The sequence below is a fragment of the Megalobrama amblycephala genome, linkage group LG22 (genome assembly GCF_018812025.1).
Source record: "Megalobrama amblycephala isolate DHTTF-2021 linkage group LG22, ASM1881202v1, whole genome shotgun sequence".
NCBI classification, from domain to species: Eukaryota; Metazoa; Chordata; class Actinopteri; order Cypriniformes; family Xenocyprididae; genus Megalobrama; species Megalobrama amblycephala.
In genome coordinates this window covers 7,523,843-7,546,715 of record NC_063065.1, presented here as the reverse complement: position 1 = coordinate 7,546,715, position 22,873 = coordinate 7,523,843, and the positions used below count along the sequence as shown (strand labels likewise).

General features: G+C 36.4%; 2 protein-coding genes across 5 annotated transcripts in view; one reads left to right on the top strand and one right to left on the bottom strand.

Moving 5' to 3' along the window:
• Positions 1–3,333: 3,333 nt before the first annotated feature.
• Positions 3,334–22,873, top strand: part of sntg1 (syntrophin, gamma 1) — a 73,048-nt gene continuing 53,508 nt past the window's right edge. For 2 of the 4 annotated variants that reach the window (XM_048174856.1, XM_048174854.1), the window contains exon 1: positions 10,938–11,473. The gene's annotated coding sequence lies outside the window, so the exon portion shown is untranslated. Of the gene's footprint in view, positions 3,666–10,937; positions 11,474–22,873 lie in introns of those variants that run through there. The other 2 variants (XM_048174855.1, XM_048174857.1) reach the window with 2 other exon arrangements.
• snai2 (snail family zinc finger 2) lies at positions 3,711–6,323 on the bottom strand. Its single transcript, XM_048174858.1, has 3 exons — positions 6,077–6,323; positions 4,971–5,483; positions 3,711–4,816 (listed from the first exon to the last, which is right to left on the bottom strand). The coding sequence occupies exons 1-3, from the start codon at positions 6,153–6,155 to the stop codon at positions 4,635–4,637; spliced, it is 774 nt and encodes a 257-aa protein (XP_048030815.1). The 5' UTR covers positions 6,156–6,323; the 3' UTR covers positions 3,711–4,634.

The window sequence follows — 22,873 nt, the reverse complement described above, 5'->3', positions numbered from 1 at the left end:
ACAAGCCATGCCGATCTCTCGCCACACATCATGTTCTCACGCAGTCAAAAATACATTGCGGAGCAAAGAGAACACTGACAACGCGTTAAAGAAATTTAAACAATAAATACCGTTTTGTGGCCGTTTTGTAGCGCCTCACTTCATGCAGCTCGTGAACCGATCATCTCTTCGTAGTTCATTTATAGCATCACATAAACATGAATGAATATCATTAGGAATGTTGTTTCAATGAAAGACGTCAGTACACACCATTTTTCAAGTTCAAGTCCACCTACGTTAATTTGCTAACTCCCCTGACTGCTTTGTCAGACAAAATGGCGGATTCGGCGTTATGACTGGTTAGATCACCTGTCAATCAAACTCCTGGCAAGGGTCAATTAAGCATATGGACTACTTTCATGGTACTTTTGCATCCTTTTGAATATTGTAAGGCTCAGTTCCCATTCAACTATGTTTTCTTTTGTATTCCAATAATGAAAGAAATGCATTTTTAATTTTTGTGTGAACTATTCCTTTAAAAACAATTAAATAAGACTCTTTGATATAGAAAACAACTTTCAGGCTACTAAGAGAAGAATATCTCTGTCTTTTTCTTCAGGTCAGGCTCCTTCTATCACACACTAATCAGAACAAACAGGCCTTCAACCAGCTTTCTAATTTAATCTGTTCCGTTTACAGGAGCTGCTGCGTTAGTGTGAAGTCAGCAGGTTGCAGAGAGAGAGAGACTAACAAAGAAACGTACTTCCTTTGTAACCTTGTCGGATCTGTCCTCGAGCCATGTTGATGGTAGTCTTGTGAGGGAGAGTCCTGACATGACGTGGGGCATCAAAAGTTCAATGAGCATGTGATAAAAGAGCAGAAAGTTAAGAATTTCGAATTACGTTTTTCTTGTAAACTGCATTAGAAGCAGGTTCTGTCACATGTTTTCCGGATGACTGAAAGAAATCGGACGGTTTACTGATGACCTCAAAGCTAATAGAAATGAATTAAAAGCTACATATCTGATTTTTATGTTGTCTATAAAACATTAATTTTAGCTACATAGTGTGCTACATAAGTTTTGTGATAATAATCTGCTGTCATTATGAACAATGAATCATAATATTTACCTGAACTTCCAGAAAACCACAAGATATGCAAGTGAACACCTGAACGGCATCATAGGGGGTCCTGAGGGCCAAAGCTCTCTGATTGTGAGGTGTGTCATGGTGAACACCTGGAATACTGCAGCCATGAGTCAGATCATGGAAAGATAAAACCACAGAGCATGGAAAAGTCAAGTGTTTTCCCAAAACCTTTCTAAAGAGCAAGTGTTCACACCAGACCCCTACTTGTCCTCATTCTTACGCGTTAAGAAATCAATAGTACATTTGTATTTTTTTTTTCTATTTTTTTTTTACATATTAACATATATAAATAATTATATGTTATATAAATAATTATTCATACATATCATAATAAATCAATATTTATTATTTATTTATACTATTTTTCACATATTTAAATATCATATAAAATTTGTATGTGTATATATATATATATATATATATATATATATATATATATATATATATATATATATACATTTTAATATATATTTTATAGTGCTGTCAAATGATTAATTGTGATTAATTGCACCCAAAATAAAAGTTTTTTACATAATATACGTGTGTGTGTATATTTATTATGTATATGGGGCAATGACGTGACGGGTCATTTTTTTGTCCAAAGGCCTTAATAACAATAAAAAACAAAGATATGACATCCAAGTATGTAAGGTTGTACAACTAGATCTCTTTTATTGAATCCAAAAGGTTTTAATTATATTTTGCTGCATATAAAGGTATTTTAAAGATTTTTAAGTGTCAAAAGGTCATTCGGTTTAACCGTCCAAAGGCCAATACAGCCATTTCATTTGATTAAAATATCTTAAAATGTAATCAATTTATATATTTTTTATTCTGGCATGATTTGATAACATCATATATCAACATAGTGCGAAATGGTATTAAAATTATGTGTAGAATTCGTTGATTTGTTATGAGAAAATGTCCTGAAATTCAATGAATTTCATTGATGTCATTCGGAGTAACCGATATAAAGGGACCATTTTGGATCAAGTCATGAGGTCAGTATCATGTGACAGGATGTGACATCATTCAGGCGCCTGCAAAGGACCACATGGTCATGAAGCAAAGTAACTAACTCTCTCTTAACTATTTGAAAAATTCATGTTTTCACTCGCTCATGCATGTCCCGAAACATCATGTCATTTGGTACAACTGCTATAAAACATGGAAAATGTTGTAATATTTTAAAAACTTGTACTGAATATAAAATGTATGATTGTTCTTTTGCTAGCTAGATATATATCAGCCTGTTAGCATTGTTTGAAAATATCGTCATTCGGTATAACCGAAATTTTGGTTAAACCGAATGACTTTTTTTGGTGACAAATTTTGTCCATCTTGTAAAAAATGACAAAAGCAGTGTTAAATGATTATAAAAACCACATAATCTCATGGTTAACACTTAATAAAACTTCAAAATTAATTATATATCCATTAGTTTTTTTTATCATAAGACCATGAAGAAAGGTAAATAAGGTCAGTTTTGATTTCATGTGTATTTTAAGGTGATTTTTGCAATGGAGTTAAGAGCCGTTTATTTCCGGTGGTCATTTCAGAACTAGATTCAGTAGATGAATGTTTGAAAACCCAACTGGTTTGCGCTAGTCCTGTGACTTCCCACTGTGTACTGTGAGGTTGCTGAGTAATAATCCAGTAAAGGACTTTCACATGTGTGAGAGCCAGTCTGGCTTTTCCCTTCAGAGACCCAGAGTCTTCAAAGAAATTGGCAGCAAAGTGAGATCAACATAGGGAGGAGGTGTAACATTTGGGATTTGTTTGGGAGCCGAACAGGTTTGCAAGGACAGGTTCATGTGGCCACACCACAAATTCACCGACTTTAAAATGAGTTGACCTCCTGAGGACATTTCATTGAGATGCACAATAAAAGTTGTCTTGTATAGTTCCCACATCTTTCGACCACTTAATTTCCATGACTTCTCATGGTGGTTCTGATTAACTTCCTGAATATAAATAGCATCTCCACCAGCTTGACTTTTAAATTAATGACAGTAGTTCATACAACTTACTTTTTCCTCCACAGTAAACTGCAAACACATTTGCATCATGAAATACTTAAACTGCACTGTGATGAACTCCCACGATGTAAGTTAACTGTGGGAACGAGTCAAACCATATTCTAAATTCAGGAACAGATAATAAACCAGATCTTTACATCCTCCACAATTATGTTTAAGACCATTTTATGAACTTTAATTGTTAATGCAGATTAAAAAAAAACAACAAAAAAAACATTGCAGTGAAGCACTTTTCCAGAGATTTCTGTAAGAAATGTTCCTGTTAATGTGCCGTTAAGGGCCTTGCCATTTGCATGACATTACAAACCCTATGTAAATGTAAACATTAGGCTAATTGTTATTCAATGCAGCTGTTAAAAGCTTAAAGGGACAGTCCACCCAAAAATGAAAATAGTGTCCTTTTGGACCCAATTGACTTTCATTGCATAGACAACAGTTTTGCTTGAAGAAACATTCTTCGAAATAGCAACTTTTCACAGAAGAAAATAAAGTCATACAGGTTTGTAATGACATGAGGGTGAGTAAATGATGCCAAAAAGATGAGTTATTCAAAAAAAGTGTAAATTTTATTTTTTGTACAAAATCATACCATTCATTTACACTTTGCAATACAAAGTACAATCATATCAGTGTCATATACATTCAAATAAACAATTACATGGCAAAATCTCTGAAGTTCCTGATGAAAAAAGGCACATGGCAAAGTATTGCATGTCGGAGTGCTGGTTAATTGCTGTTGCGTTTTGACCGCACAACGGTTTAAATACTTTTAATTCAAGAAAACATCATTTTGCACTTGTTCCCCATTTAAAAACATGGCGTTAATTATTCCTTTGGTCTCAAGCTCATCTACGGTTTGAAATATCTGACCGATTACCTCTCGGAAAAGAAAAACGATTAACAAAAAAGTGTCCGTCTTACCCATTTAAGATGTAAACCGGTCTAAATTATTGCTTATTAGAGAGGCTACACATTTAAAACCTCCCAAATGGTACATATCCGTAAACAAATGTACAGTACACATCAACCCAACCCGGACAGGGCAAATACTGTTAAAATGGAAGGCACATGACAGGCGCATGACATGTTGAATGAATCTGCGTTTGCACTGAAATGAAAAGGCTTCTTAGTCATTGAGTTAAGACCACCAGGGATCTGGCAAACAGTCTTTTCTTTTGTGCCTTTTCCTTTCCGAGGGTGTTGAAGGTTCTCCGGGAACCAAACTCAAATCGGAAAAGGCTGTTTTGGGTCAGTTTTATTTGTTAGCGTGAAGCGTCTTGGGTGGAACCTGATCTTTAAGTGACTCCACAAACACTTTATTCATTCAGACCCTGGGGCGATGCATTTTTAAAATCGTCACGGACGCGTTTGGCGTATCCAGTTTATCACGAGAATGCTGACAGGAAGAGCAGGTCCGAGATCAGCATTCACAATCGGAGGCACTTGGGTGTACGTGTGTGATTCTCTCTCAGTGTGCAATGCAACAGCCAGATTCCTCATGTTTGTGCAGCAGCGACATGCGAGAGAAGGTTTTGGAGCAGTTCTTGCACTGGTATTTCTTCACATCCGAGTGTGTTTGCAGGTGAGCTCGGAGGTTCGACCGGTCCGCAAATGCCCGACTGCAGTGTGGGCATGAAAAGGGTTTCTCACCTAATGAACAAAATAAATTTCATGTCAGTACTGCTGCATCATGCAATGCTGCCAACACAATTATAAAGCAAATATTTGCAAGCAATCAATCTGAACTCTGAAGAAAGACACATGCACGTGCATCAAAAAAAACGCAACTGTGTGATCTTCTCACCTGTATGTGTCCTAATGTGTCCTTGCAGCAACCAAGGTCTGGAGAAAGCTTTCCCACACATTTTGCAAACGCACGGCAGCGTGTGTGTCCTTATGTGCATCTTTAGGGCCCCTAGACTCACATATTCCTTCTCGCAGTACTTGCAGCTGAACGACTTCCTGGTCTGTGCGTCGCAGTGCAGCTGCTTGTGTTTCATGAGTCCGGAATATGTGCTGTAGGACTTGTTACACAAACTGCACTGAAACTTCTCAGCATCTGACAGTTTAGTCGACTGTATCCGCTCGTCTTCATCGCTCCTGGGGCTCTCCGAACCGCTGTGGTCTTTATTTGACGACGTGTCGGAGAGGGACGAGGGGTATCCGGAGATGGGGGACAGGTCGCTGGGCAGGGGGGACAGGGGCAGGCTGCTGGTAGTCCACACTGTTATGGGGTTGTACGCCACCGGGCTTAACACTTCAGGCTGAGGTATAACAGGCACCGGGAGGGTTTTTAAGACATATGGGGAAATAAACACTGCAATAAAAGGGGAAATGCAATCACATTAGTTCACTCCACCAGATATACTTGACAAGTGACATGCTATATTCCTAAATCAGCATTTATGGCCATCTTCATTGAGAAAATACATGGAATATTTACACTTATAAAACCTGCAGAGCCATTTAAAATGGTGAGCAAAGATACACTTTCCCTTGAACATTCATATAGATTTGAAGGTAAACACTAATGTTCTACACAAACTACCCATTTAAGTAACTTTATATGGAGTTACAGTGAGAAACAATAATAATATCTGTCTATCCTTCGACAAAAACAGTGCTAAAGGATGTGTACTGGACATTTTTGAATCATAATGAGAGTCAAACGGATAAAATAACTATTTTTTTAGTAGGAACTGATGCCATTAGGATCAATTATTCCATTTAGATATACAGTCTTCATATACAAACACAAATTTCAAGAAGAAAATGGCAATGGTTTGATTCAGTAAAACTTTTTAGTGTGTTAAGTGCCATAAATTTAACGAAGAGTTGCAAAACACTAAAAAAAGTTGAACTAACTTCAACTTTTCACTGTTAGGGAGTTAGAATCGTCAAATCACAAACCTGTTGGACTCTCCAGTTCACTATAATTCGGTTTCTTGGCTGCATTGAAATGCTTCTTTACTAGGAATGAACGCGGCATCCTGAAATACTTATAAAGTTGGCTGGCAGATATAATGGTCCTTTCTTCTCTTTTATAAAGTCAAATCACTGTAATCCTTATTGCTCGGTCCAGCAGGGCTTCATCTTCCAGCGCAGAGCTGCTCTAACACTCCAGCACCTCAGTGCAAAAAAACAAGTAAATACTTCCAATCAGGTGCAAAGGGAGGGGCCGAGCGTTTGATATGTGCATATTCATGACCACCGGCCCAATCAAAATAGAGGCGTGACTTTAGGGGGCGTGGCCAAGGAAAGGAAGACAGGTGTTCACGCTAGAGATGTGTATGGAGGTGAAATAATGTTCAGACTTGTCACAGATTGTCAAAGCACACAGATTGTTGAAATGCCATTATTAGTAAATGTTTGAAACAGGATAGGCCTTTAAAATAACGATTCCTCAAAGGGAATTGTCAACTTTTAGTCCTAAATGATTTGAAAAAAATTATAGACTTTATTATGTTGGTGGCGTAGACATTCCTTGAAGTGTTCATTTTGTCACCACCCATATTTGTTATGCCAGTTTTCAAATATAAAAATATAGGCTACATTTAGTTATGGATTTAGAGTTAAAGTTGACTAAAATTCAACATAAACTTTCTTTTTTTTTCACGGTCTATGATTCAAGCACGTCTGGATTACACGCAATTCACTAGCGCCCTCTTGTGTTCACTCTAACACTTCTAATATAGCATGATTGATCAGTTAACTTGTGGTCAAAGTATTAGATATTGTTTAAAAAAAAAATGTTCAATGCATAAATAATAAAAGGGATGTGGAATTAAATTAAGACTAAAACAGAATATGTTAAATGCATTCAAAATATCATCAAGTCTTTGTGAAAAAGTTCAATTATTATGTATTTAAAAGGTTAAATGCACCCTAAAATGATAAGGAGGTCCATGAAATCAATAAACCAGTTGATTAGACTCATCAAAAGTGCTGTTTTTCATTTTTATACCCTGAATGTTACATCATGTTCCCTCTCAGTTGTGTTTGTATGAATGTCATTGTGTTTGATATTTTGTTATCTAATGCCATACATTTTAACAAAACACTTCTCAAAATCGTTGATTCAGAATACACGCTTTATTTCAAAGCGGAGCTGTTATATCTGCAGAAGCAACAACTGCCTGTCCTTGGATTTCAGCTAGAATTTATACTATGTGATATGAGCTGAGGCCAAGTTATGTGATCATATTTACCTCATTCTTTTAAACTAAAATAGAATTTTCCATATCATAGACACATTCTTTAAGATTCAAATTTCTCATGTGCACAGCAAACTTGTATAGGGCCTCACGCTGTCATGTTTTCCACGCATGAACAGGCCTTATTCTCTTCATATGATTTTAATTGTAAAGTAAAACACATCATATTATGCTATATTATACTCAGTTTTACCATAATAAAATCTTCTGCACCAATTGCTTTTTGGAGTCACTGTAAATTCATTGTGTTGTAAAGTCACTACATTTTTAAGCTGATAGAACCATTCGCACCTCTGAGTCGTTTACATTTAGTCCATTCTAGAAATGATTCATGAATAGAAAGCTGATTTTAGATGGGGCGTTCAGTGAAAATAGAACAAAGAATTAAGAGCTGATCATAAAGACACATCACACTTTAGTCAAGCAACTTAGACCAAAGTGACTGAAAGCTGTATATTTGGATTCATTTTCTGTTCAAGAAGCATCAATAAGAAAAGTGAATATGTAAAATCAACGACCATCAAACAGAGATAACAGATAACCATCATCACATCATTGCTGTCAATATAAAGCAAGCACCTCTCAATAGGGCCTCTTGTCTTGAGTAATTAAAACAGGCACACGCTAAGCAGATTTTCTACCTCTTCTGGGGGAAATTTTAATTGTAAGTCAGATTTCTTATCTGCCAAAACTAATTACAGAAATGGAGGTGGTATCCTTTGTTCGCAGCGTCATAAAAGCAAGGGCATTCATTTCTCTGTTCTCAATGACATTAACAAATTTTCTCTGTGCTTGTTTGATGGTATAAAGCACTGCAAAAATTCTTTTTTTTTTGCATTTATGCATGCCTTATGTTGCATCAAAAATATGTTTTCATGCATTGCATTAGTTTTGTTCCACTTTATTTTCAATGATGTCAACTCTTTTGCATTGTTGACTCCAATTGCATGGGGCCGGATGACGAACAGAGACTGGATTGTGTTTGTTGAAAGAAGGGAAATAAATGTGAGTGCAGCACAATCAGGCTCGTTCACAACCTCTGTTCAAGAGATCTAACGGCCATAAGGTGCAATGGGAATAGATATCCAGCATGTTTGATGACTCAATATATGTTTTAATGTTAATCTGCTGTGCTGACTGTATGAGCAAGTCATTTTTGCAGATGTTTTTATCTAAAGCGACTTACAGTACTTATTACATAGTCAGTCTCCCTGGAGCAACCTGAGGTTAAGTGGCTTGCTCAAAGGCACAATGGTGATCACTCGTGGATAACCCATTGTGGGAGTCAAAATTGTAACCTTTTTGTTATCAGACTAGATCTTTAACCATTATAGGCCTACCCTGTGTAGCTACTGAAAATCAATAGAGAATCCAGTTGAAAGAAAGTGTCAATACTTGTGTTGCAAAATTTATATAATTCCCCTTTAGCATTTGCATGACAATGATGGACAAAAATGCAGCTTAACAAGAGCCAAAGCAGATAGAGAACATGTATTATCGACTACTTCTTATAGGCTAGTATGCAACGGCTCTTTATTTCTTTCAAATCACAACGAGTCTTTTCTGTAGTCTAACTAGCAACACTTAAGCACGTGCCTGCGGTAATTTATAATGTTGGATAGAAACATCGTTGGTTATGTAAAGCTTTGTGGGGAATGTTCTCGCACAGCCCGTGGGTTTCTCTGCCTCCTTCACCAAATAATACCGCATTGAGAATCACGCACATGATGGAGCCTTAAAGTGGCATCCTCTCGTGCTTATGTGCACCGCGTCGTTTTCCCCTCAGCTTTAATTTATCGTTATAAATGCCCTGATATTATATTCAGATTAAAACGGACAGATGTTTAGCATCGGAGAACAATGAAGGAATAAGGCGGGGGGGAAGAGAGACACGGGGAAAAAGCGCTTGTGATTAGCATAGGCACGTATCGACGAATCGGCTCGTTCGAACGATTCTCTTCAAACGAATCGGTTCACAACACAAAGTCGCAAATTCGATTGAATCATGGCTTACAAATGTTTGCGGATCTCCCTACATGGGGTTTTATGTTACATTTAATCCATAAAAAGACAAACTCAGATGTTTTTAGGTTAGATTTATCTTATATCGTAATGTTTATGGTTGTCATCCACCTCAGTTTAATTCAAAACATAGCCTAGTTCTATTGGAGTGGAAGACTACTGCATACTACACAGTATGTTATGTACACTACATTCGGATACAGTCGCCTATGTGTGTTATATTGTGAAACAATAGTAAGAAGATTGGTAGGCTAGCATGCTATTCCAAACTTAGCCTATATGTTTAGCAAAATATACTACTATATTACAATTTCTACATAGGCTAGTATGTTTTGCACAGCTTGGCATGGGATACTTCTATTGGTGTACACTGCATGTATCCCAGTACGCTCATTGATTTTAGGATGAGGAATGAACTGTAAGAAAATTTGAAATTCACAAATTTGAATTAAAGGTGCCGTAGAACACATTTTCAAAAGATGTAATATAAGTCTAAAGTGTCCCCTGAATGTGTCTGTGAAGTTTCAGCTCAAAATACCCCATAGATTTTTTTTAAATTCATTTTTTAACTGCCTGTTTTGGGGCATCATTAAATATGCGCTGATTCAGCGCGCAGTCCCTTTAAATTCTCGTGCTCCCCGCCCTCGAGCTCACGACTGCCTTAAACAGCATAAACAAAGTTCACACAGCTAATATAACCCTCAAAATGGATCTTTACAAAGTGTTTGTCATGCATCATGTCTAATCACGTAAGTATGGTATTTATTTGGATGTTTACATTTGATTCTGAATGAGTTTGATAGTAGCTAGGCTGTGGCTAACAGGCTAAAACTAACATTACACACTGTTGGAGAGATTTATAAAGAATGAAGTTATGTTTATGAATTATACAGACTGCAAGTGTTTAAAAAATGAAAATAACGACAGTCTTGTCTCCATGAATACAGTAAGAAACGATGGTAACTTTAACCACATTTAACTGTACATTAGCAACATGCTAACAAAACATTTAGAAAGACAATTTACAAATATCACTAAAAATATCATGGATCAGTTATTATTGCTCCATCTGCCATTTTTCGCTGTTGTCCTTGCTTGCTTACCTAGTCTGATGATTCAGCTGTGCACATCCAGATGTCCTGCCCTTGTGTAATGCCTTGAACATGAGCTGGCATATGCAAATATTGGGGGCGTACATATTAATGATCTCGACTGTTACGTAACAGTCGGTGTTATGTTGAGATTCGCCTGTTCTTCGGAGGTCTTTTAAACCAATGAGATTTATATAAGAAGGAGGAAACAATGGTGTTTGAGATTCACTGTATGTCATTTCCATGTACTGAACTCTTTCTATGCCAAGGTAATTTCAATTTTCAATTCTATGGCACCTTTAAAAATGCAGACGAATAGGCTATTATTTCCACTGAAAATAGGATGCCACACACTCAATTAGGCACAATCATGCAACATAATAAGGTCGTTTCTACTTTTTTAAATGTTTATTAGGCTATTGCAAACTGCATACTACTAAAATAGTAAATATAGTAGGCAGTGTACAGTATATAGTGCGCAGTATGCAGTACAACGGCGTTCCATTTCGAACACAGAACGTTCTCCCAAATGCGAGTGATTTGGCTTACAAACGCGTTCGAATCGGCTCGATCGAATCATTCAAAAGAGCCAGTTCAAAGAACGGTTGGTTCGCGAATCGAACTTCGCTACTTGTGGTTTTCAGCCGGTCATTATTATTGCTCAGGATGCCTAGCGACAGCAGGAGATATTTAGATGGAAAGCTGCATGGCTCAGATTGCGGAGGATGCTGGAGAACAAGACGGCAGATGTGTCTCGCCTGTTGTGGGAATATAAACTAAGAGCAAGTTTAAAGGACTCGCTTTGGAGGATTTTGCCAAGCGGTTGCGGATGGAGACTGTGCATTAGTGGTCGTTATGATCTGGAGGCTGAACACTCATTTTCCCATAGACATTGATGACAAATGCAAGAGGAATGGAAGAATTATGAACTTGAAGGAGTGGAACCAATTGCAAATTACCACCTGTTAGTTGAATATCAGGTAAGGTTTTTAACTAGCAGTGCTTTCTTAGTGGCTGTGTGTTTCCATCTAATGCAATACAATTTGTATTTGATAAGCTTTTGAAAGACCTTCACAGTGTCTCTAAACATATTCACCTTTCAAATACATCTAATTATTAGAGAGGACAACTGTGGAGTGAAATCCCTTTTAGAATCTCACTGGCCACCCATCCAGTTGATCTAAAAAAAAAAAAATGAGGCTTTGTTGCCTAAAGTTGACAGCATAAGCCTCTGATGCTGCATTAGAACACAGAACAGCCTCCTTATGCACATTTTGCTGTGTCAGATCTTCCATTCACATCAGGTGCAATAAACCACCTTGTTCTGTTCCCTATGCTAAACATTGTCTATCAAATTGTTCTTCTGCTGGCAGCCCTTCAAAGATGAGTCTTTAGGGACGCCCATCATTTTTAATTAAGGGTTTCATACCCTCAAGCACCCAATTTGTCCTCAGTTTAATGTGATTGAATAATTCATTCAGATAAACATGTAAATATGATGTAGCTTGTTAATATTTGGCATGCAAACATCTCCCAAGTTTTTTTTTTTTTGTAAAGCTGCTTTGAAACAATATGCCTAAAGCACTGTAGATATAAAACTGGATTGACTTAGCACCACAAGTGTCTGAGTGTCAGACGGTCAGCTGTCATCTTTTTCGTTGTAACCCATCTGTGGTTGTGTTGCATGCGGGACTAGTGTTCACATTCATATTCATTATATCAATAACCCATTTCTCTCACTCCACTAAGCAAAGTCTGCATTCTTCAACATGAACAGGCCAGCATTATCATAATGTTTTGCCAGCGTGAACTGTGACAGATTGCTCATTGCGCACATACACCCTATAGTGCCTCATTAACACGAAACACTGTTTAAATATAGTGATAATGGTTCCCTGTGCCGAGGGAGGAGTGAATGTGTTATGTGCGTTGTTGACTCAACCTGAATGTGACCTGCAGACAGCTGCTGAATGTCTTGTGGCTTTCCCCTACCTAAAAAGACGTCTTTCTTAAGTCAACACTTTTCTTGTGTTTTATGGTAAGCTTTATAGTACTATAAAACAGCAAGTTAGCACATTTCTAAGTTAGTGATCAACCTACCCAGAAAAATAAATGCAGACAGATAATTAGAGAGCTGAGAATTTGTCTTGTCAAGAGAGTATAGGAAACAAAAACAGATTTTTGTGTGTGTGTGCGCACAGAATAAGAGGTAGTTTATGCCTTTATAAACATTCATACACTAAAAATAAAGGTTATTTATGGGCATCTTTGGTTCCATGAAGAACCTTTAACATTCATGGAACCTTTGAAAGGTTCTTCATAGTGCACTCTTTAAAAAAAAAAGGTTCAGTTGGTTTCTATGTAGAACCGTAGGATTCTTTACTCAATTTTAAAGAATGCTTTATGCCAAAAAGGTTCTATATAAGGATAAATGTCTTAAATTATTGCATAATACTTTCATGTTTAACAGATTATTTCATTTTTTCTAGTGATAAAGTATACAAGATGTTTAATTCACAATATTTAATTACATTAAAAATGAATTGAAAGAAAATTAATTAATGATCCCACAGTGGGAACCCCTAAAAGGTATATGAAACGACTGATAGAACCAAGGCTGCAACCATGCCTTGGGCTGCGTTCCACTCCATTTTTAGACACACACTCACAAACTTCCCTAAGCACTTCACCTAAGGGGAATCCCCGCTGCCATTTTGAAGTGCATTCCACTTTGTGAAGTGGACAAGGGAAGTTTATATGGACAGACCCTTGTCCCCTCGATTTTGACAGAGGGAGTGAGTCTACTCCGATGTACACTTCAAGCAGCTCTATATCCCACAATTCAACTTGATTGTGACATCACAGCATATCGCACTCAGCTGTGGTGTAATATTTTGAGAATTAATCGCATAATAGTATATATTAATTATGTTGAGATTTAATCGCAAAATACTTGTAGCTACCTTATGTCAACAGTCAGAGTTTATACTATTGATATTTTATTTTTTGTTTGTGTAACAGCTCATCATAGGATTTTATATATTTTCTCCAACAGCTTATATGCATATAGAATGATGCATGAAACAAGTTTATAAGTAAAAAGGGGGGTTAAACGATAATTCAGCTCCATAGTGAATTCCAAGTGATCAAGGGCTTTGTCCGTTTCATTTAAATCTTATGCATGAGTTCCACCAGTAGTGGGCACTTGTGCAACGTAAACAATGACGAGACGGAGGGAAGTTTTGCAAGTGAAGGGGATAAATTATTTTTTTTCATTTTTTTAAACGGGATTCGAGGGAATAACGAACAAAGAAATAAGAACATTAAAAGTTTAAAGTAATTTAAACTATTTGCAAATCGTATTATGAAAAAATATATTCACTCTTATTTGTATCTCTAATATGTCAAAAATGCAAAACATTTCTTGTCTCGTCACATTCAGTTATGAATTACATTAATTATATCTTATTAATCAAATAATAGCATTTTTTTTCAATTCAAAACAGTGAAATTTCATAAAAATGTTGAGTAGTTTGCATCACTGGATATTACTGTCAGTCGCTGAATATTTCAATCTTAAAACAGTCATCAAACATTAAATGTTTAGCTACTTACTTGCCACATACTCTTTTACTGCTAAAACGAAAGCGTTGCATTGGATTTCGCACTCGTTTTTTGTGAACAGTAAGCCCCGCCTTCTTTGATTTGATTGGTCATATCACTTATTCTGATAGTGATGAGCACTGTTAGACCACTGAGGCAGACCAGCCTAAAAATGTAACTTTTAAAACTTTTTTTGTCATCCAGAGCCGTGCATAATGGAGTACAAAAGCATCAATATCATCAAATATTGAGGGGGACAGTTTGGGCATTTCTAATTATTGGGGGGGACTTGTCCCCCTCAATGTCTATGGTGGTTGAACCTTTATATAGAATTCTTTAGATCTTCACTTTGAGGAAACAAATGGATCTTTTAAGAACTGTTGGCTGAAAACTTATTTTGGAAAGCCAAAATGGTTCTTCTGTGGCATCACTGTGAAAACCCCCATTGGAATCTTTATTTTCTGATTTCTTAAGATTATATTTTAGCTTGAGACATGCTATAAATTTTCATATACCTTAAATGAATAGTTAATGTTTGATACATCTGCTACAGCATGTCAGATTTGTTTGCCTGCTCTCTTCTTCATGGATGTAGCTGCTTCAGACCCATCAGTGCTTTCCTAAAAGAGAACCACCCAAGACCCTCTTGTCACTGTAAGTGGCAGGAAGGCACCAGGCAAATCTTTGCTCATGCCTGCAGAGCACGGTTTATCGCTTTGTCTCACTTGCAATCGTAGCAGTGGCAGCATTCAAGGTTACCCAGCATACCCTGAATAGTAACAGACAAGTGCTCTTTTGATCCATTAGCCAGCGGAAGCATCCAGCAGACATTTCTCGTAAAATGTGATGGGACAGATGGCGAGGCTTTTGTAACAGCAGTGATTTCTGTGGAACAAGCTTAAAAGAACGCAGAAACAATAAAAATGATGGGGTGCGTATAAGAGAGATATGATGATAATGGTGTGCTTTGATGCTGGTGCTCTCCGGGCAAAATTATAAATAGTGTGTGTAGTTTAATGCAACATTTCCATTTGAAATATTATTAAATGGAATATAGCAACTGGTATATCAATCAGAAATGTCTTGAATGAACAATATTCTGAATAAACACAACAAGGCTAAAACTATGTTAACACTGTATGTCGAAACTAGTGAACAGCCATTCCAAACATAGATTGTGCTCAATATAGACATGAGTTAAACCTCTGAAATGACTTGAACCACAAATCCCGGCTTCATCCATGTTCCAACATCTAGTGGAAAGCTTTCTTTGAAGAGTGTAATCTGTTATAACAGCAAAGAGAGAACCAGCTGTGTTAAATGTCGCATAACCTGATATTGCTGAGTTCAACATGTTCCTGGGTCAACATTTTTGTTGATCCTGGAACAACATTCAAATCAATCAGATTTGAGGGACAAGTTTACAGATGATGTCAAGTTTAGGCTTAAAATCATGAATCTACATCAGTGTTATTCATCTATCATTTCCCTCTGATTTTTGGGATAACTTATGGGTAGGTTTAGGTTTAAGGATAGGAATAGGGTTAAGACTAAATTTTCAGACTAGAATGTTGTTCCAGGATCAACAAAATATGTTGACCCAGGAACGCATCTAACTCAGCAAAATCAGGACGTGCTTTGATGTCCGTGATTTTGATCTTAAAGGGTTAGTTCACCCAAAAATTAAATTTCTGTCATTAATTACTCACCCTCATGTTGTTCCAAACCTGTAAGACCTTCGTTCATCTTCGGAACACAAATTAAGATTAGTGATCGACCGATGTATCTGTTTACCGATATTTTTCCCGATATTTAAGCATTTTTCCATAATCGGGTATCGGTTTTGTAATATCGGATTCGCCGATTTACGGCGCCATCTTGTGGCCGTTTTGAGATTTCCGCCATTGCAGCCCGGGCGTCCGAGGAGATCAGTCAACAACAACTCAGTGCACAGGTAAAGTATATGTTCTACTTGGTTTGCTTTAATTAATCAACTTTATTTAACATAACAGACATGCACAAATGAGATCTGAGACATAAATTCCTGATATAGTTAATTTATGCAGCTTGTTTCTAAACAATTGAGACGAACTCATTGAGTCACGTAGTGTAATTCGTCATGTCCTGCCCCAATAAAGACGTAACTTTACATGAATTAAATAAAACAGACATGAATGAGTGCATGTTGAAAATAAAAGCGCTGAATTTAATTCTCTATCTGTTGTATTTGCTCACCATTAGTCTAGAAGAAAAAGTTCGTTCATATTGCTTAGCAACTGACGGATGATCAGGAGGCTTAAGCACGGCCACTGAATGAAACTTTTGACAAGATTATCTTGTTTAAACACCCTAGATTATATTATCATTTACTACATAACAATTATTTCGCTAATACACATATAAATATAGCCTACCGCTTTGTGGAAATTAATTATTATCTCCATGCGCGATCGCGGTTGATTAAGTTATAGTCAAACAGCACTTTGTCAGTTGGCATTTCATGATTTAACGTTAGATTAAATTTAGATCATAAAATGACAACTGACAAGTGCTGTTTAACTTTATATAGTCTCGGAAAAAAAAGTTCGTTCATATTGCTCAGCACCTGAATGGGTTGATGATCAGGAAGCCTCAAGCACGGCCACTGCATGAAATTTTTGACAAGATTATCTCGTTTAAACACCCTAGATTATATAATCATTTGATTTACTACATAACCATTATTTAGTTAATAAATATAAAGGTTTTTTTTTGTATGCAAGGAGGGAGTGATTGTTATAAATAAAATTGTTTGTTCAGCTCATTTGTGTTGTAATAATTGTCAAACACAGAAGTATAACAGTAAATAAATATCAGTTCTGCATATCCGTTATCAGGTACATAAACATGCAAATAATCGGTATCGGTTATAAAAAAATCAATATCGGTCGATCACTAATTAAGATATTTTTAATGAAATCCGAGAGGGTTTTTTTTTTTATCCCCCATTGAACGCAACATAATTACCACATTCAAGGTCCAGAGAGAAGTAGTAAAGACGTTGTTAAAATAGTCAATTTTAAACTAGACTATTTTAAATTGTTGAATAAAGTCGTTATTTTTGTTTTGTTTTTGCGCACAAAAAGTATTCTTGTCGCTTCATAACATTAAAGGATTAGTTCACTTTCAAATAAAATTTTCCTGGTAATTTACTCACCCCCAAGTCATCCAAGATGTTCATGTTCTTCTTTCTTCAGTCGAAAAGAAATGAAGGTTTTTGATGAAAACATTCCAGGATTATTCTTCATATAGTGGACTTCAATGGACTCCAAACGGTTGAAGGTCAAAATGACAGTTTCAGTGCAGCTTCAAAGGACTTTAAACGATACCAGACGAGGAATAAGGGTCTTATTTAGTGAAACGATCAGTCATTTTCGAAAAAAATGTAAATGTATATGCTTTATATAAACAAATGATCGCCTTCCAAGTGGTTCTGCCAAAACCGCACTTTTGTATTCTTCAAAAAGCTTACGCTGTATGTCCTACGCCTTCCCTATTCTACTTACGGAAAAAATGGAACAGGCGCCGCGTTCATTCCGTAAGTTCAGTAGGGAAGGCGTAGGATATACATAGGGCTGGGCGATATATCGCATGCGATTCTCACGCGCATTTCGTCAGTAAAGCCGGTTCCCTGATTACCGCTAAATCGCCATCACCTGCTTTAAAATGGAGCGCCTTTTAATAGACAGAGCCGTAATTCACTGATAAGCCACGCAAAATCGGGTTCATTATCGAAGTCGATTCATCTTCGATACTGAACGCGATTTTGCGTGGCTTGTCCGTGAACTACGGCTTTGTCTATTAAAAGGCGCTCCATTTGAAAGCAGGTGATGGCGATTTAGTGGTAATCAGGGAACTGGCTTTACTGACGAAATGCGCGTGAGAATCGCATGCGATATATCGCCCAGCCCTAGATATACAGCGTAAACTTTTTGAAGAATACGAAAGCATTGCAGGTAAAATGCATTTTATTTCACATCAAATTCTGAAAATATGTATGATACATGTTGATGAGTTGGTCATGTTTAAAACATACGTTTTTGGCTAAAGATTTGCCATGAATTATTAATTAAATAATTTAATTAAATAAGTTGTGTCGGTAGCTCAACTAATAGTAATCTAATATTAATACAAATACTAATGCAAAATATTGACAATTGTTTTGCTACAATAATATATTCTGTATATTAAAAAAATAATAATATTTGGATATTTTTAAAAATCTGAATAATGTGCATTAAAATGAGACATTAAAATTGGAATATGCAATGGACTGTACTAAATGTGTTTTTTCCCCAATATATCTTCAATTAAAATGAAAAATGTGAATTTCAATTAATCTTCAGTATTATACAGATAAAAATGACTTATTTTTTTGAAAAGCTTTATTTCTATGGTCCTTTATTAAAGATGCTTTCTGCAATTAATAGAATACCTCTTGAAATATAATTAGGTGTATACATTTTAGCGAATTTCTTCTTGACTAAAGGTCATCCAAAAGTGAAATTTCTGTCATTAATTACTCACCCTCATGTCATTCTACACCCGTAAGGCCTTCGTTCATCTTCAGAACACAAATTAAGATATTTTTGATGAAATCCGAGAGTTTTTTTTATCCCCCATATAGAAAGTAACGTCTCAGGTTATGACTATAACCATAGTTCCCTGAGAGAGGGAACGAGACACTGCGTCCCGAAGGGGGCGCTATGGGAACGCCCCCTTCGGGACGCAGTGCGAGTTCCCTCGAAAGGGAACGTCTCAGGTTATGACTATAACCATAGTTCCCTGAGAGAGGGAACGAGACACTGCGTTCCGAAGGGGGCTCTATGGGAACGCCCCCTTCGGGACGCAGTGCGAGTTCCCTCGAAAGGGAACGTAATTACTACATTCAAGGTTCAGAAAAGTTGTAGCGACATCATTAAAATAGTCAACGTTGTTATTTTGGTTTTGTTTTTGCGCACAAAAAGTATTCTTGTCGCTTCATAACATTAAGGTTGAACCACTGCAGTCACGTTGACTATTTTAACAATGTCTGGACATTAAATGTGGTTATAACATTGCCAGAAAGTCTTAATTTGTGTTCTGAAGATGAACGAAGGATTTACGGGTGTAGAACAACATGAGGGTGAGTAAGAAATGAAAGAATTTTGTGTGAACTAACCCTTTAAGTAAAAAGTGGCACCCTGCTCTCCTCTAGAATAATGTTGGAATATGAAGGAGAAAAATACAACTGTAGAAGTCTTTCATGAGAATTTTTTTCTGAAATATTAATCAAATTCTGCATGTGTCTACACTCACTGAGCCGTAAAGTGTGTTACAATGTGTGTTTCTTTATTTGGATGCAGATTGTCATGGACCATATGGTTGTTTCAGAACGTGTAATGTGTTTGCATGCATGCAAGGATAGTCAAAGTCAAAAATGAACAATAGCTTCAAGCAGTCATGCTAATTCAGTCTTGTCAAGCGCACACAATAATAAGCTCAGCCTTTTGTTGCCAGATGATCCTTGTTTCTTGGCTGATAGTTCATGTTTGAACTGCTTGGTTGCTAGAATAGACCCCGTTTTGTCATGCTGTGTGGTTGTTTAACTGATTTCTCATCTTTAAATTTTATTGGCTTGAAAATGGGTGTTTCCACAAACACAGTACCACCCCTTGGAATGCCTCAAAATGATGCAGCACCTTTAGAGACGTGATTGGGTTTAGAATGAGGTGCCGTTCCCGGTTTCCATCGTCATTAAGCTCAGCATCGTCCGTGTGGAGTTCCAGTGCAGTCAGATTGAGTGACCAGGTGGTGAGAATATAAATTAATGGGTCATGAATAATAAACTGTCTTTGCTTTCTCATTCAAAACTGCATGGATGCTAAGTTCAGCGTGTCTCGAGCAGCGGAGGGTTAAGTACATCATTCAAGGGCAGCACAGCAGTTTTTAGCAACAAGCGTCACTGAATTTTTTCAGCCTCTGTTCACTGGACCTGAAATGTGAACTAAATTCTATCTCTGAATTTCTTTAGTGCCACATCCACAATGACTGCTAGTTGTAGTTTATAGTATATTATTTGCATTTTATTGTTCCCGGAGAATCACAGTTCAGATCACAAATGGCTTGATCAGTATTCTGTATAGCAAACAAGTACAGTATGTTTGCTTCATTTATGAAGAAATACCACGGTACAGTGATGTATCAAATCGTAATTTCCTGCAGGAAAGAAAAGTCACAAATGAGACTTAAAGGGTTGGTTGATTATGATTTTACTTTTTTAACTTTAGTTAGTGTGTAATGTTGCTGTTTGAGCATAAACAACATCTGCAAAGTTACGACGCTCAAAGTTCAATGCAAAGAGAGATATTTTCTTTTTTACTGACAATCATAATTTTTGGCTGCATGAGATTCTCCAGCTTTGTTGAGCAACCGAAGCGTGAGCTCTTAAAGCTCCGCCCTCTTCTGGAAAGGGGGCCGGGAGCAGCAGCTCATTTGCATTTAAAGGGACATGCAAAAAACTCTGTGTTTTTGCTCACACCCAAATAGGTGCAAATTTGACAAGCTATAATAAATGATCTGTGGGGTATTTTGAGCTGAAACTTCACAGACACATTCTGGGGACACCAGAGACTTATATTACATTTTGTAAAAGGGGCATTATAGGTCCCCTTTAAATGAAAAAATTATTTCAGTGATTTACAAAATTTGAATATTTGGCTCCTAAACACAATTACTTGAAATTTAGAGGTTCTGACAGTGTTCTTTGCTTCGGTCTACAATAAACAAAAAGTAGGAATTATGTCAATCTAAATATAATCTAAATACAATCTAAATTGAAAATATGTTAAACAATATATTTTAAATTAAACATAAATTATTTACAGTAACTTACACCATTTCAGGTAGTAACCAGATTTAAATGACTGAATGAATCAGCAGTTTTGATCGAATCAGTTGCTTAAATGATTTGATGACTAAAGTGTTAGGCTTACTTGTTTCGTTCATAAATTAATCAAGTGTTTAGAACATGATTATTATCGTTAACTAAAACTAAAACTATTAAAAACATTTTTATGAATTGCAATAATATGAAATAATATAATAGATAATATATAAATAAAATATATTAGAGCCTAAAACTGAAATAAATAAATAAATAAATAAATAAATAAATGTTTACTTTGGCAACTAACAGAAATAACAGTTGAAGCACTAAAATTACTAACTGGAAAAAAAGAAAGAAAAGAAACTGAATTAAAACAAAAAATAAATAAATAAATTAAACCTAAATAGTAATATTTAAAACAAACAATATAATACAAATGACAGAAGGACAAACAAAATTACTAATATTACACTAAAATTAATATGATAACTGAAAAATATTAATTAAATCTATAAAATATATTAAATTAAAAGTTTATAAATAATACTAAATTAACACTGTTTTTTAAATGAATTGATCAAGTGAATTAATCATCGACTCTTGTTTCGTTTCTGAATAAATTGCTGAATAAATTGCAGCAATTTTAAACAAGTCAGTTAAATGAATGGTTAAATGACCCACTCATAAAGACCTGGGCCCTGTTTTGTTCTTGAATGAATCAGTAATTTGAACAAAACAGTTGAATGAATGATTCAAATGATTCACTCATTAAGACAGTCACTTGTTAGCACCTACTGGCATAAATATGTATCATACAGAAAGAGTCACTGAAGACACTCCGCCACTAATGTTCAGTGACATTCAGTCAGACAACTGGAATGACAAACATTGAATAGTCCCGGTGCTTTTTGGACTGTTATATCTCTTATTTTTATGTTTTATGATGAACGTTTGATCATTGATAAGATTGGTAAGTGATTATTACTAAAGGCATGGCTGTGTTTGTTTACAATGAGAGAGTATTCGATTCCTCGTGCAACCCTAAGAATGATTACATATTAAAATATCACGATGTTACTACGATATGCACGTTCAAAAACATGGTACTTTTTGCTTGCGTTTCTATAAGATTTCACATTGTCAATTCTGTGTCAGTTGTTGCATCCATAACAAAATTAGGTCTATGCATATAAATATTCATCTTGATTGTCCTCAGAAGTGCGAGTTATCTGCCTCAGCGGCGCTCATCATGTTTACTAATATGTGCCAGTTAGTCTCTTGTCAACACAGCTAATTTATTCTGTTTTTAATGGGCTGGTCTCGCTGACAATTGAGCAGAGAGACTGCTAACTCATAAACAAACCAAACTTTGTCCTGGTCTTGAATAACGATACGGCTCGGTCTGCTGTCTGCTTCTTGACAGCGGCAGTAATTACCCATCTTTGTTGGTGTAATGAGTCTCATGTGTCCATTAGGTTTCTTCTGGCACCTTCTCTGTACTTTCAAACACTGCCTTGCTGAAAGTCATCTGTCATGGAGAGAGAGGTCAGGACTTGAGTCTATAAATCTGCCATTCACTAATTTACAGAGCCTCATTCGCATTGTTGCCACTATATGTGGTTTGGTGTGGTGATGTAGGCCAGCAGGTCTCACTGGTGTATTAACTAATGAGGGCTAAACAGAGACCCGCCCAGCGGGCAGAGCAAAGTTGCTTTTGGCAATGAGATGTCAGAGCAGGATAATGTGAAAGGATGAAGCTGGGATGAAACTTTAATCAAGCGTAACGTCATGCCCAGACTCTCTAGAATGACCTTTGCATTGCTCGCCCAAAGCATGTTCAACAGTGCAACAGTGTCCGGAAAGCTGAGAA

Bases quoted from the DNA above. Each gene is read 5' to 3' on its own strand.
- snai2 (XM_048174858.1), bottom strand. From the start codon at position 6,155: ATGCCGCGTTCATTCCTAGTAAAGAAGCATTTCAATGCAGCCAAGAAA. The intron at 5,484-6,076 runs GTTTGTGATTTG...CTTTTATTGCAG, and splicing joins TGAACTGGAGAGTCCAACAG to TGTTTATTTCCCCATATGTC. The intron at 4,817-4,970 runs GTGAGAAGATCA...TTTGTTCATTAG, and splicing joins ACACATTAGGACACATACAG to GTGAGAAACCCTTTTCATGC.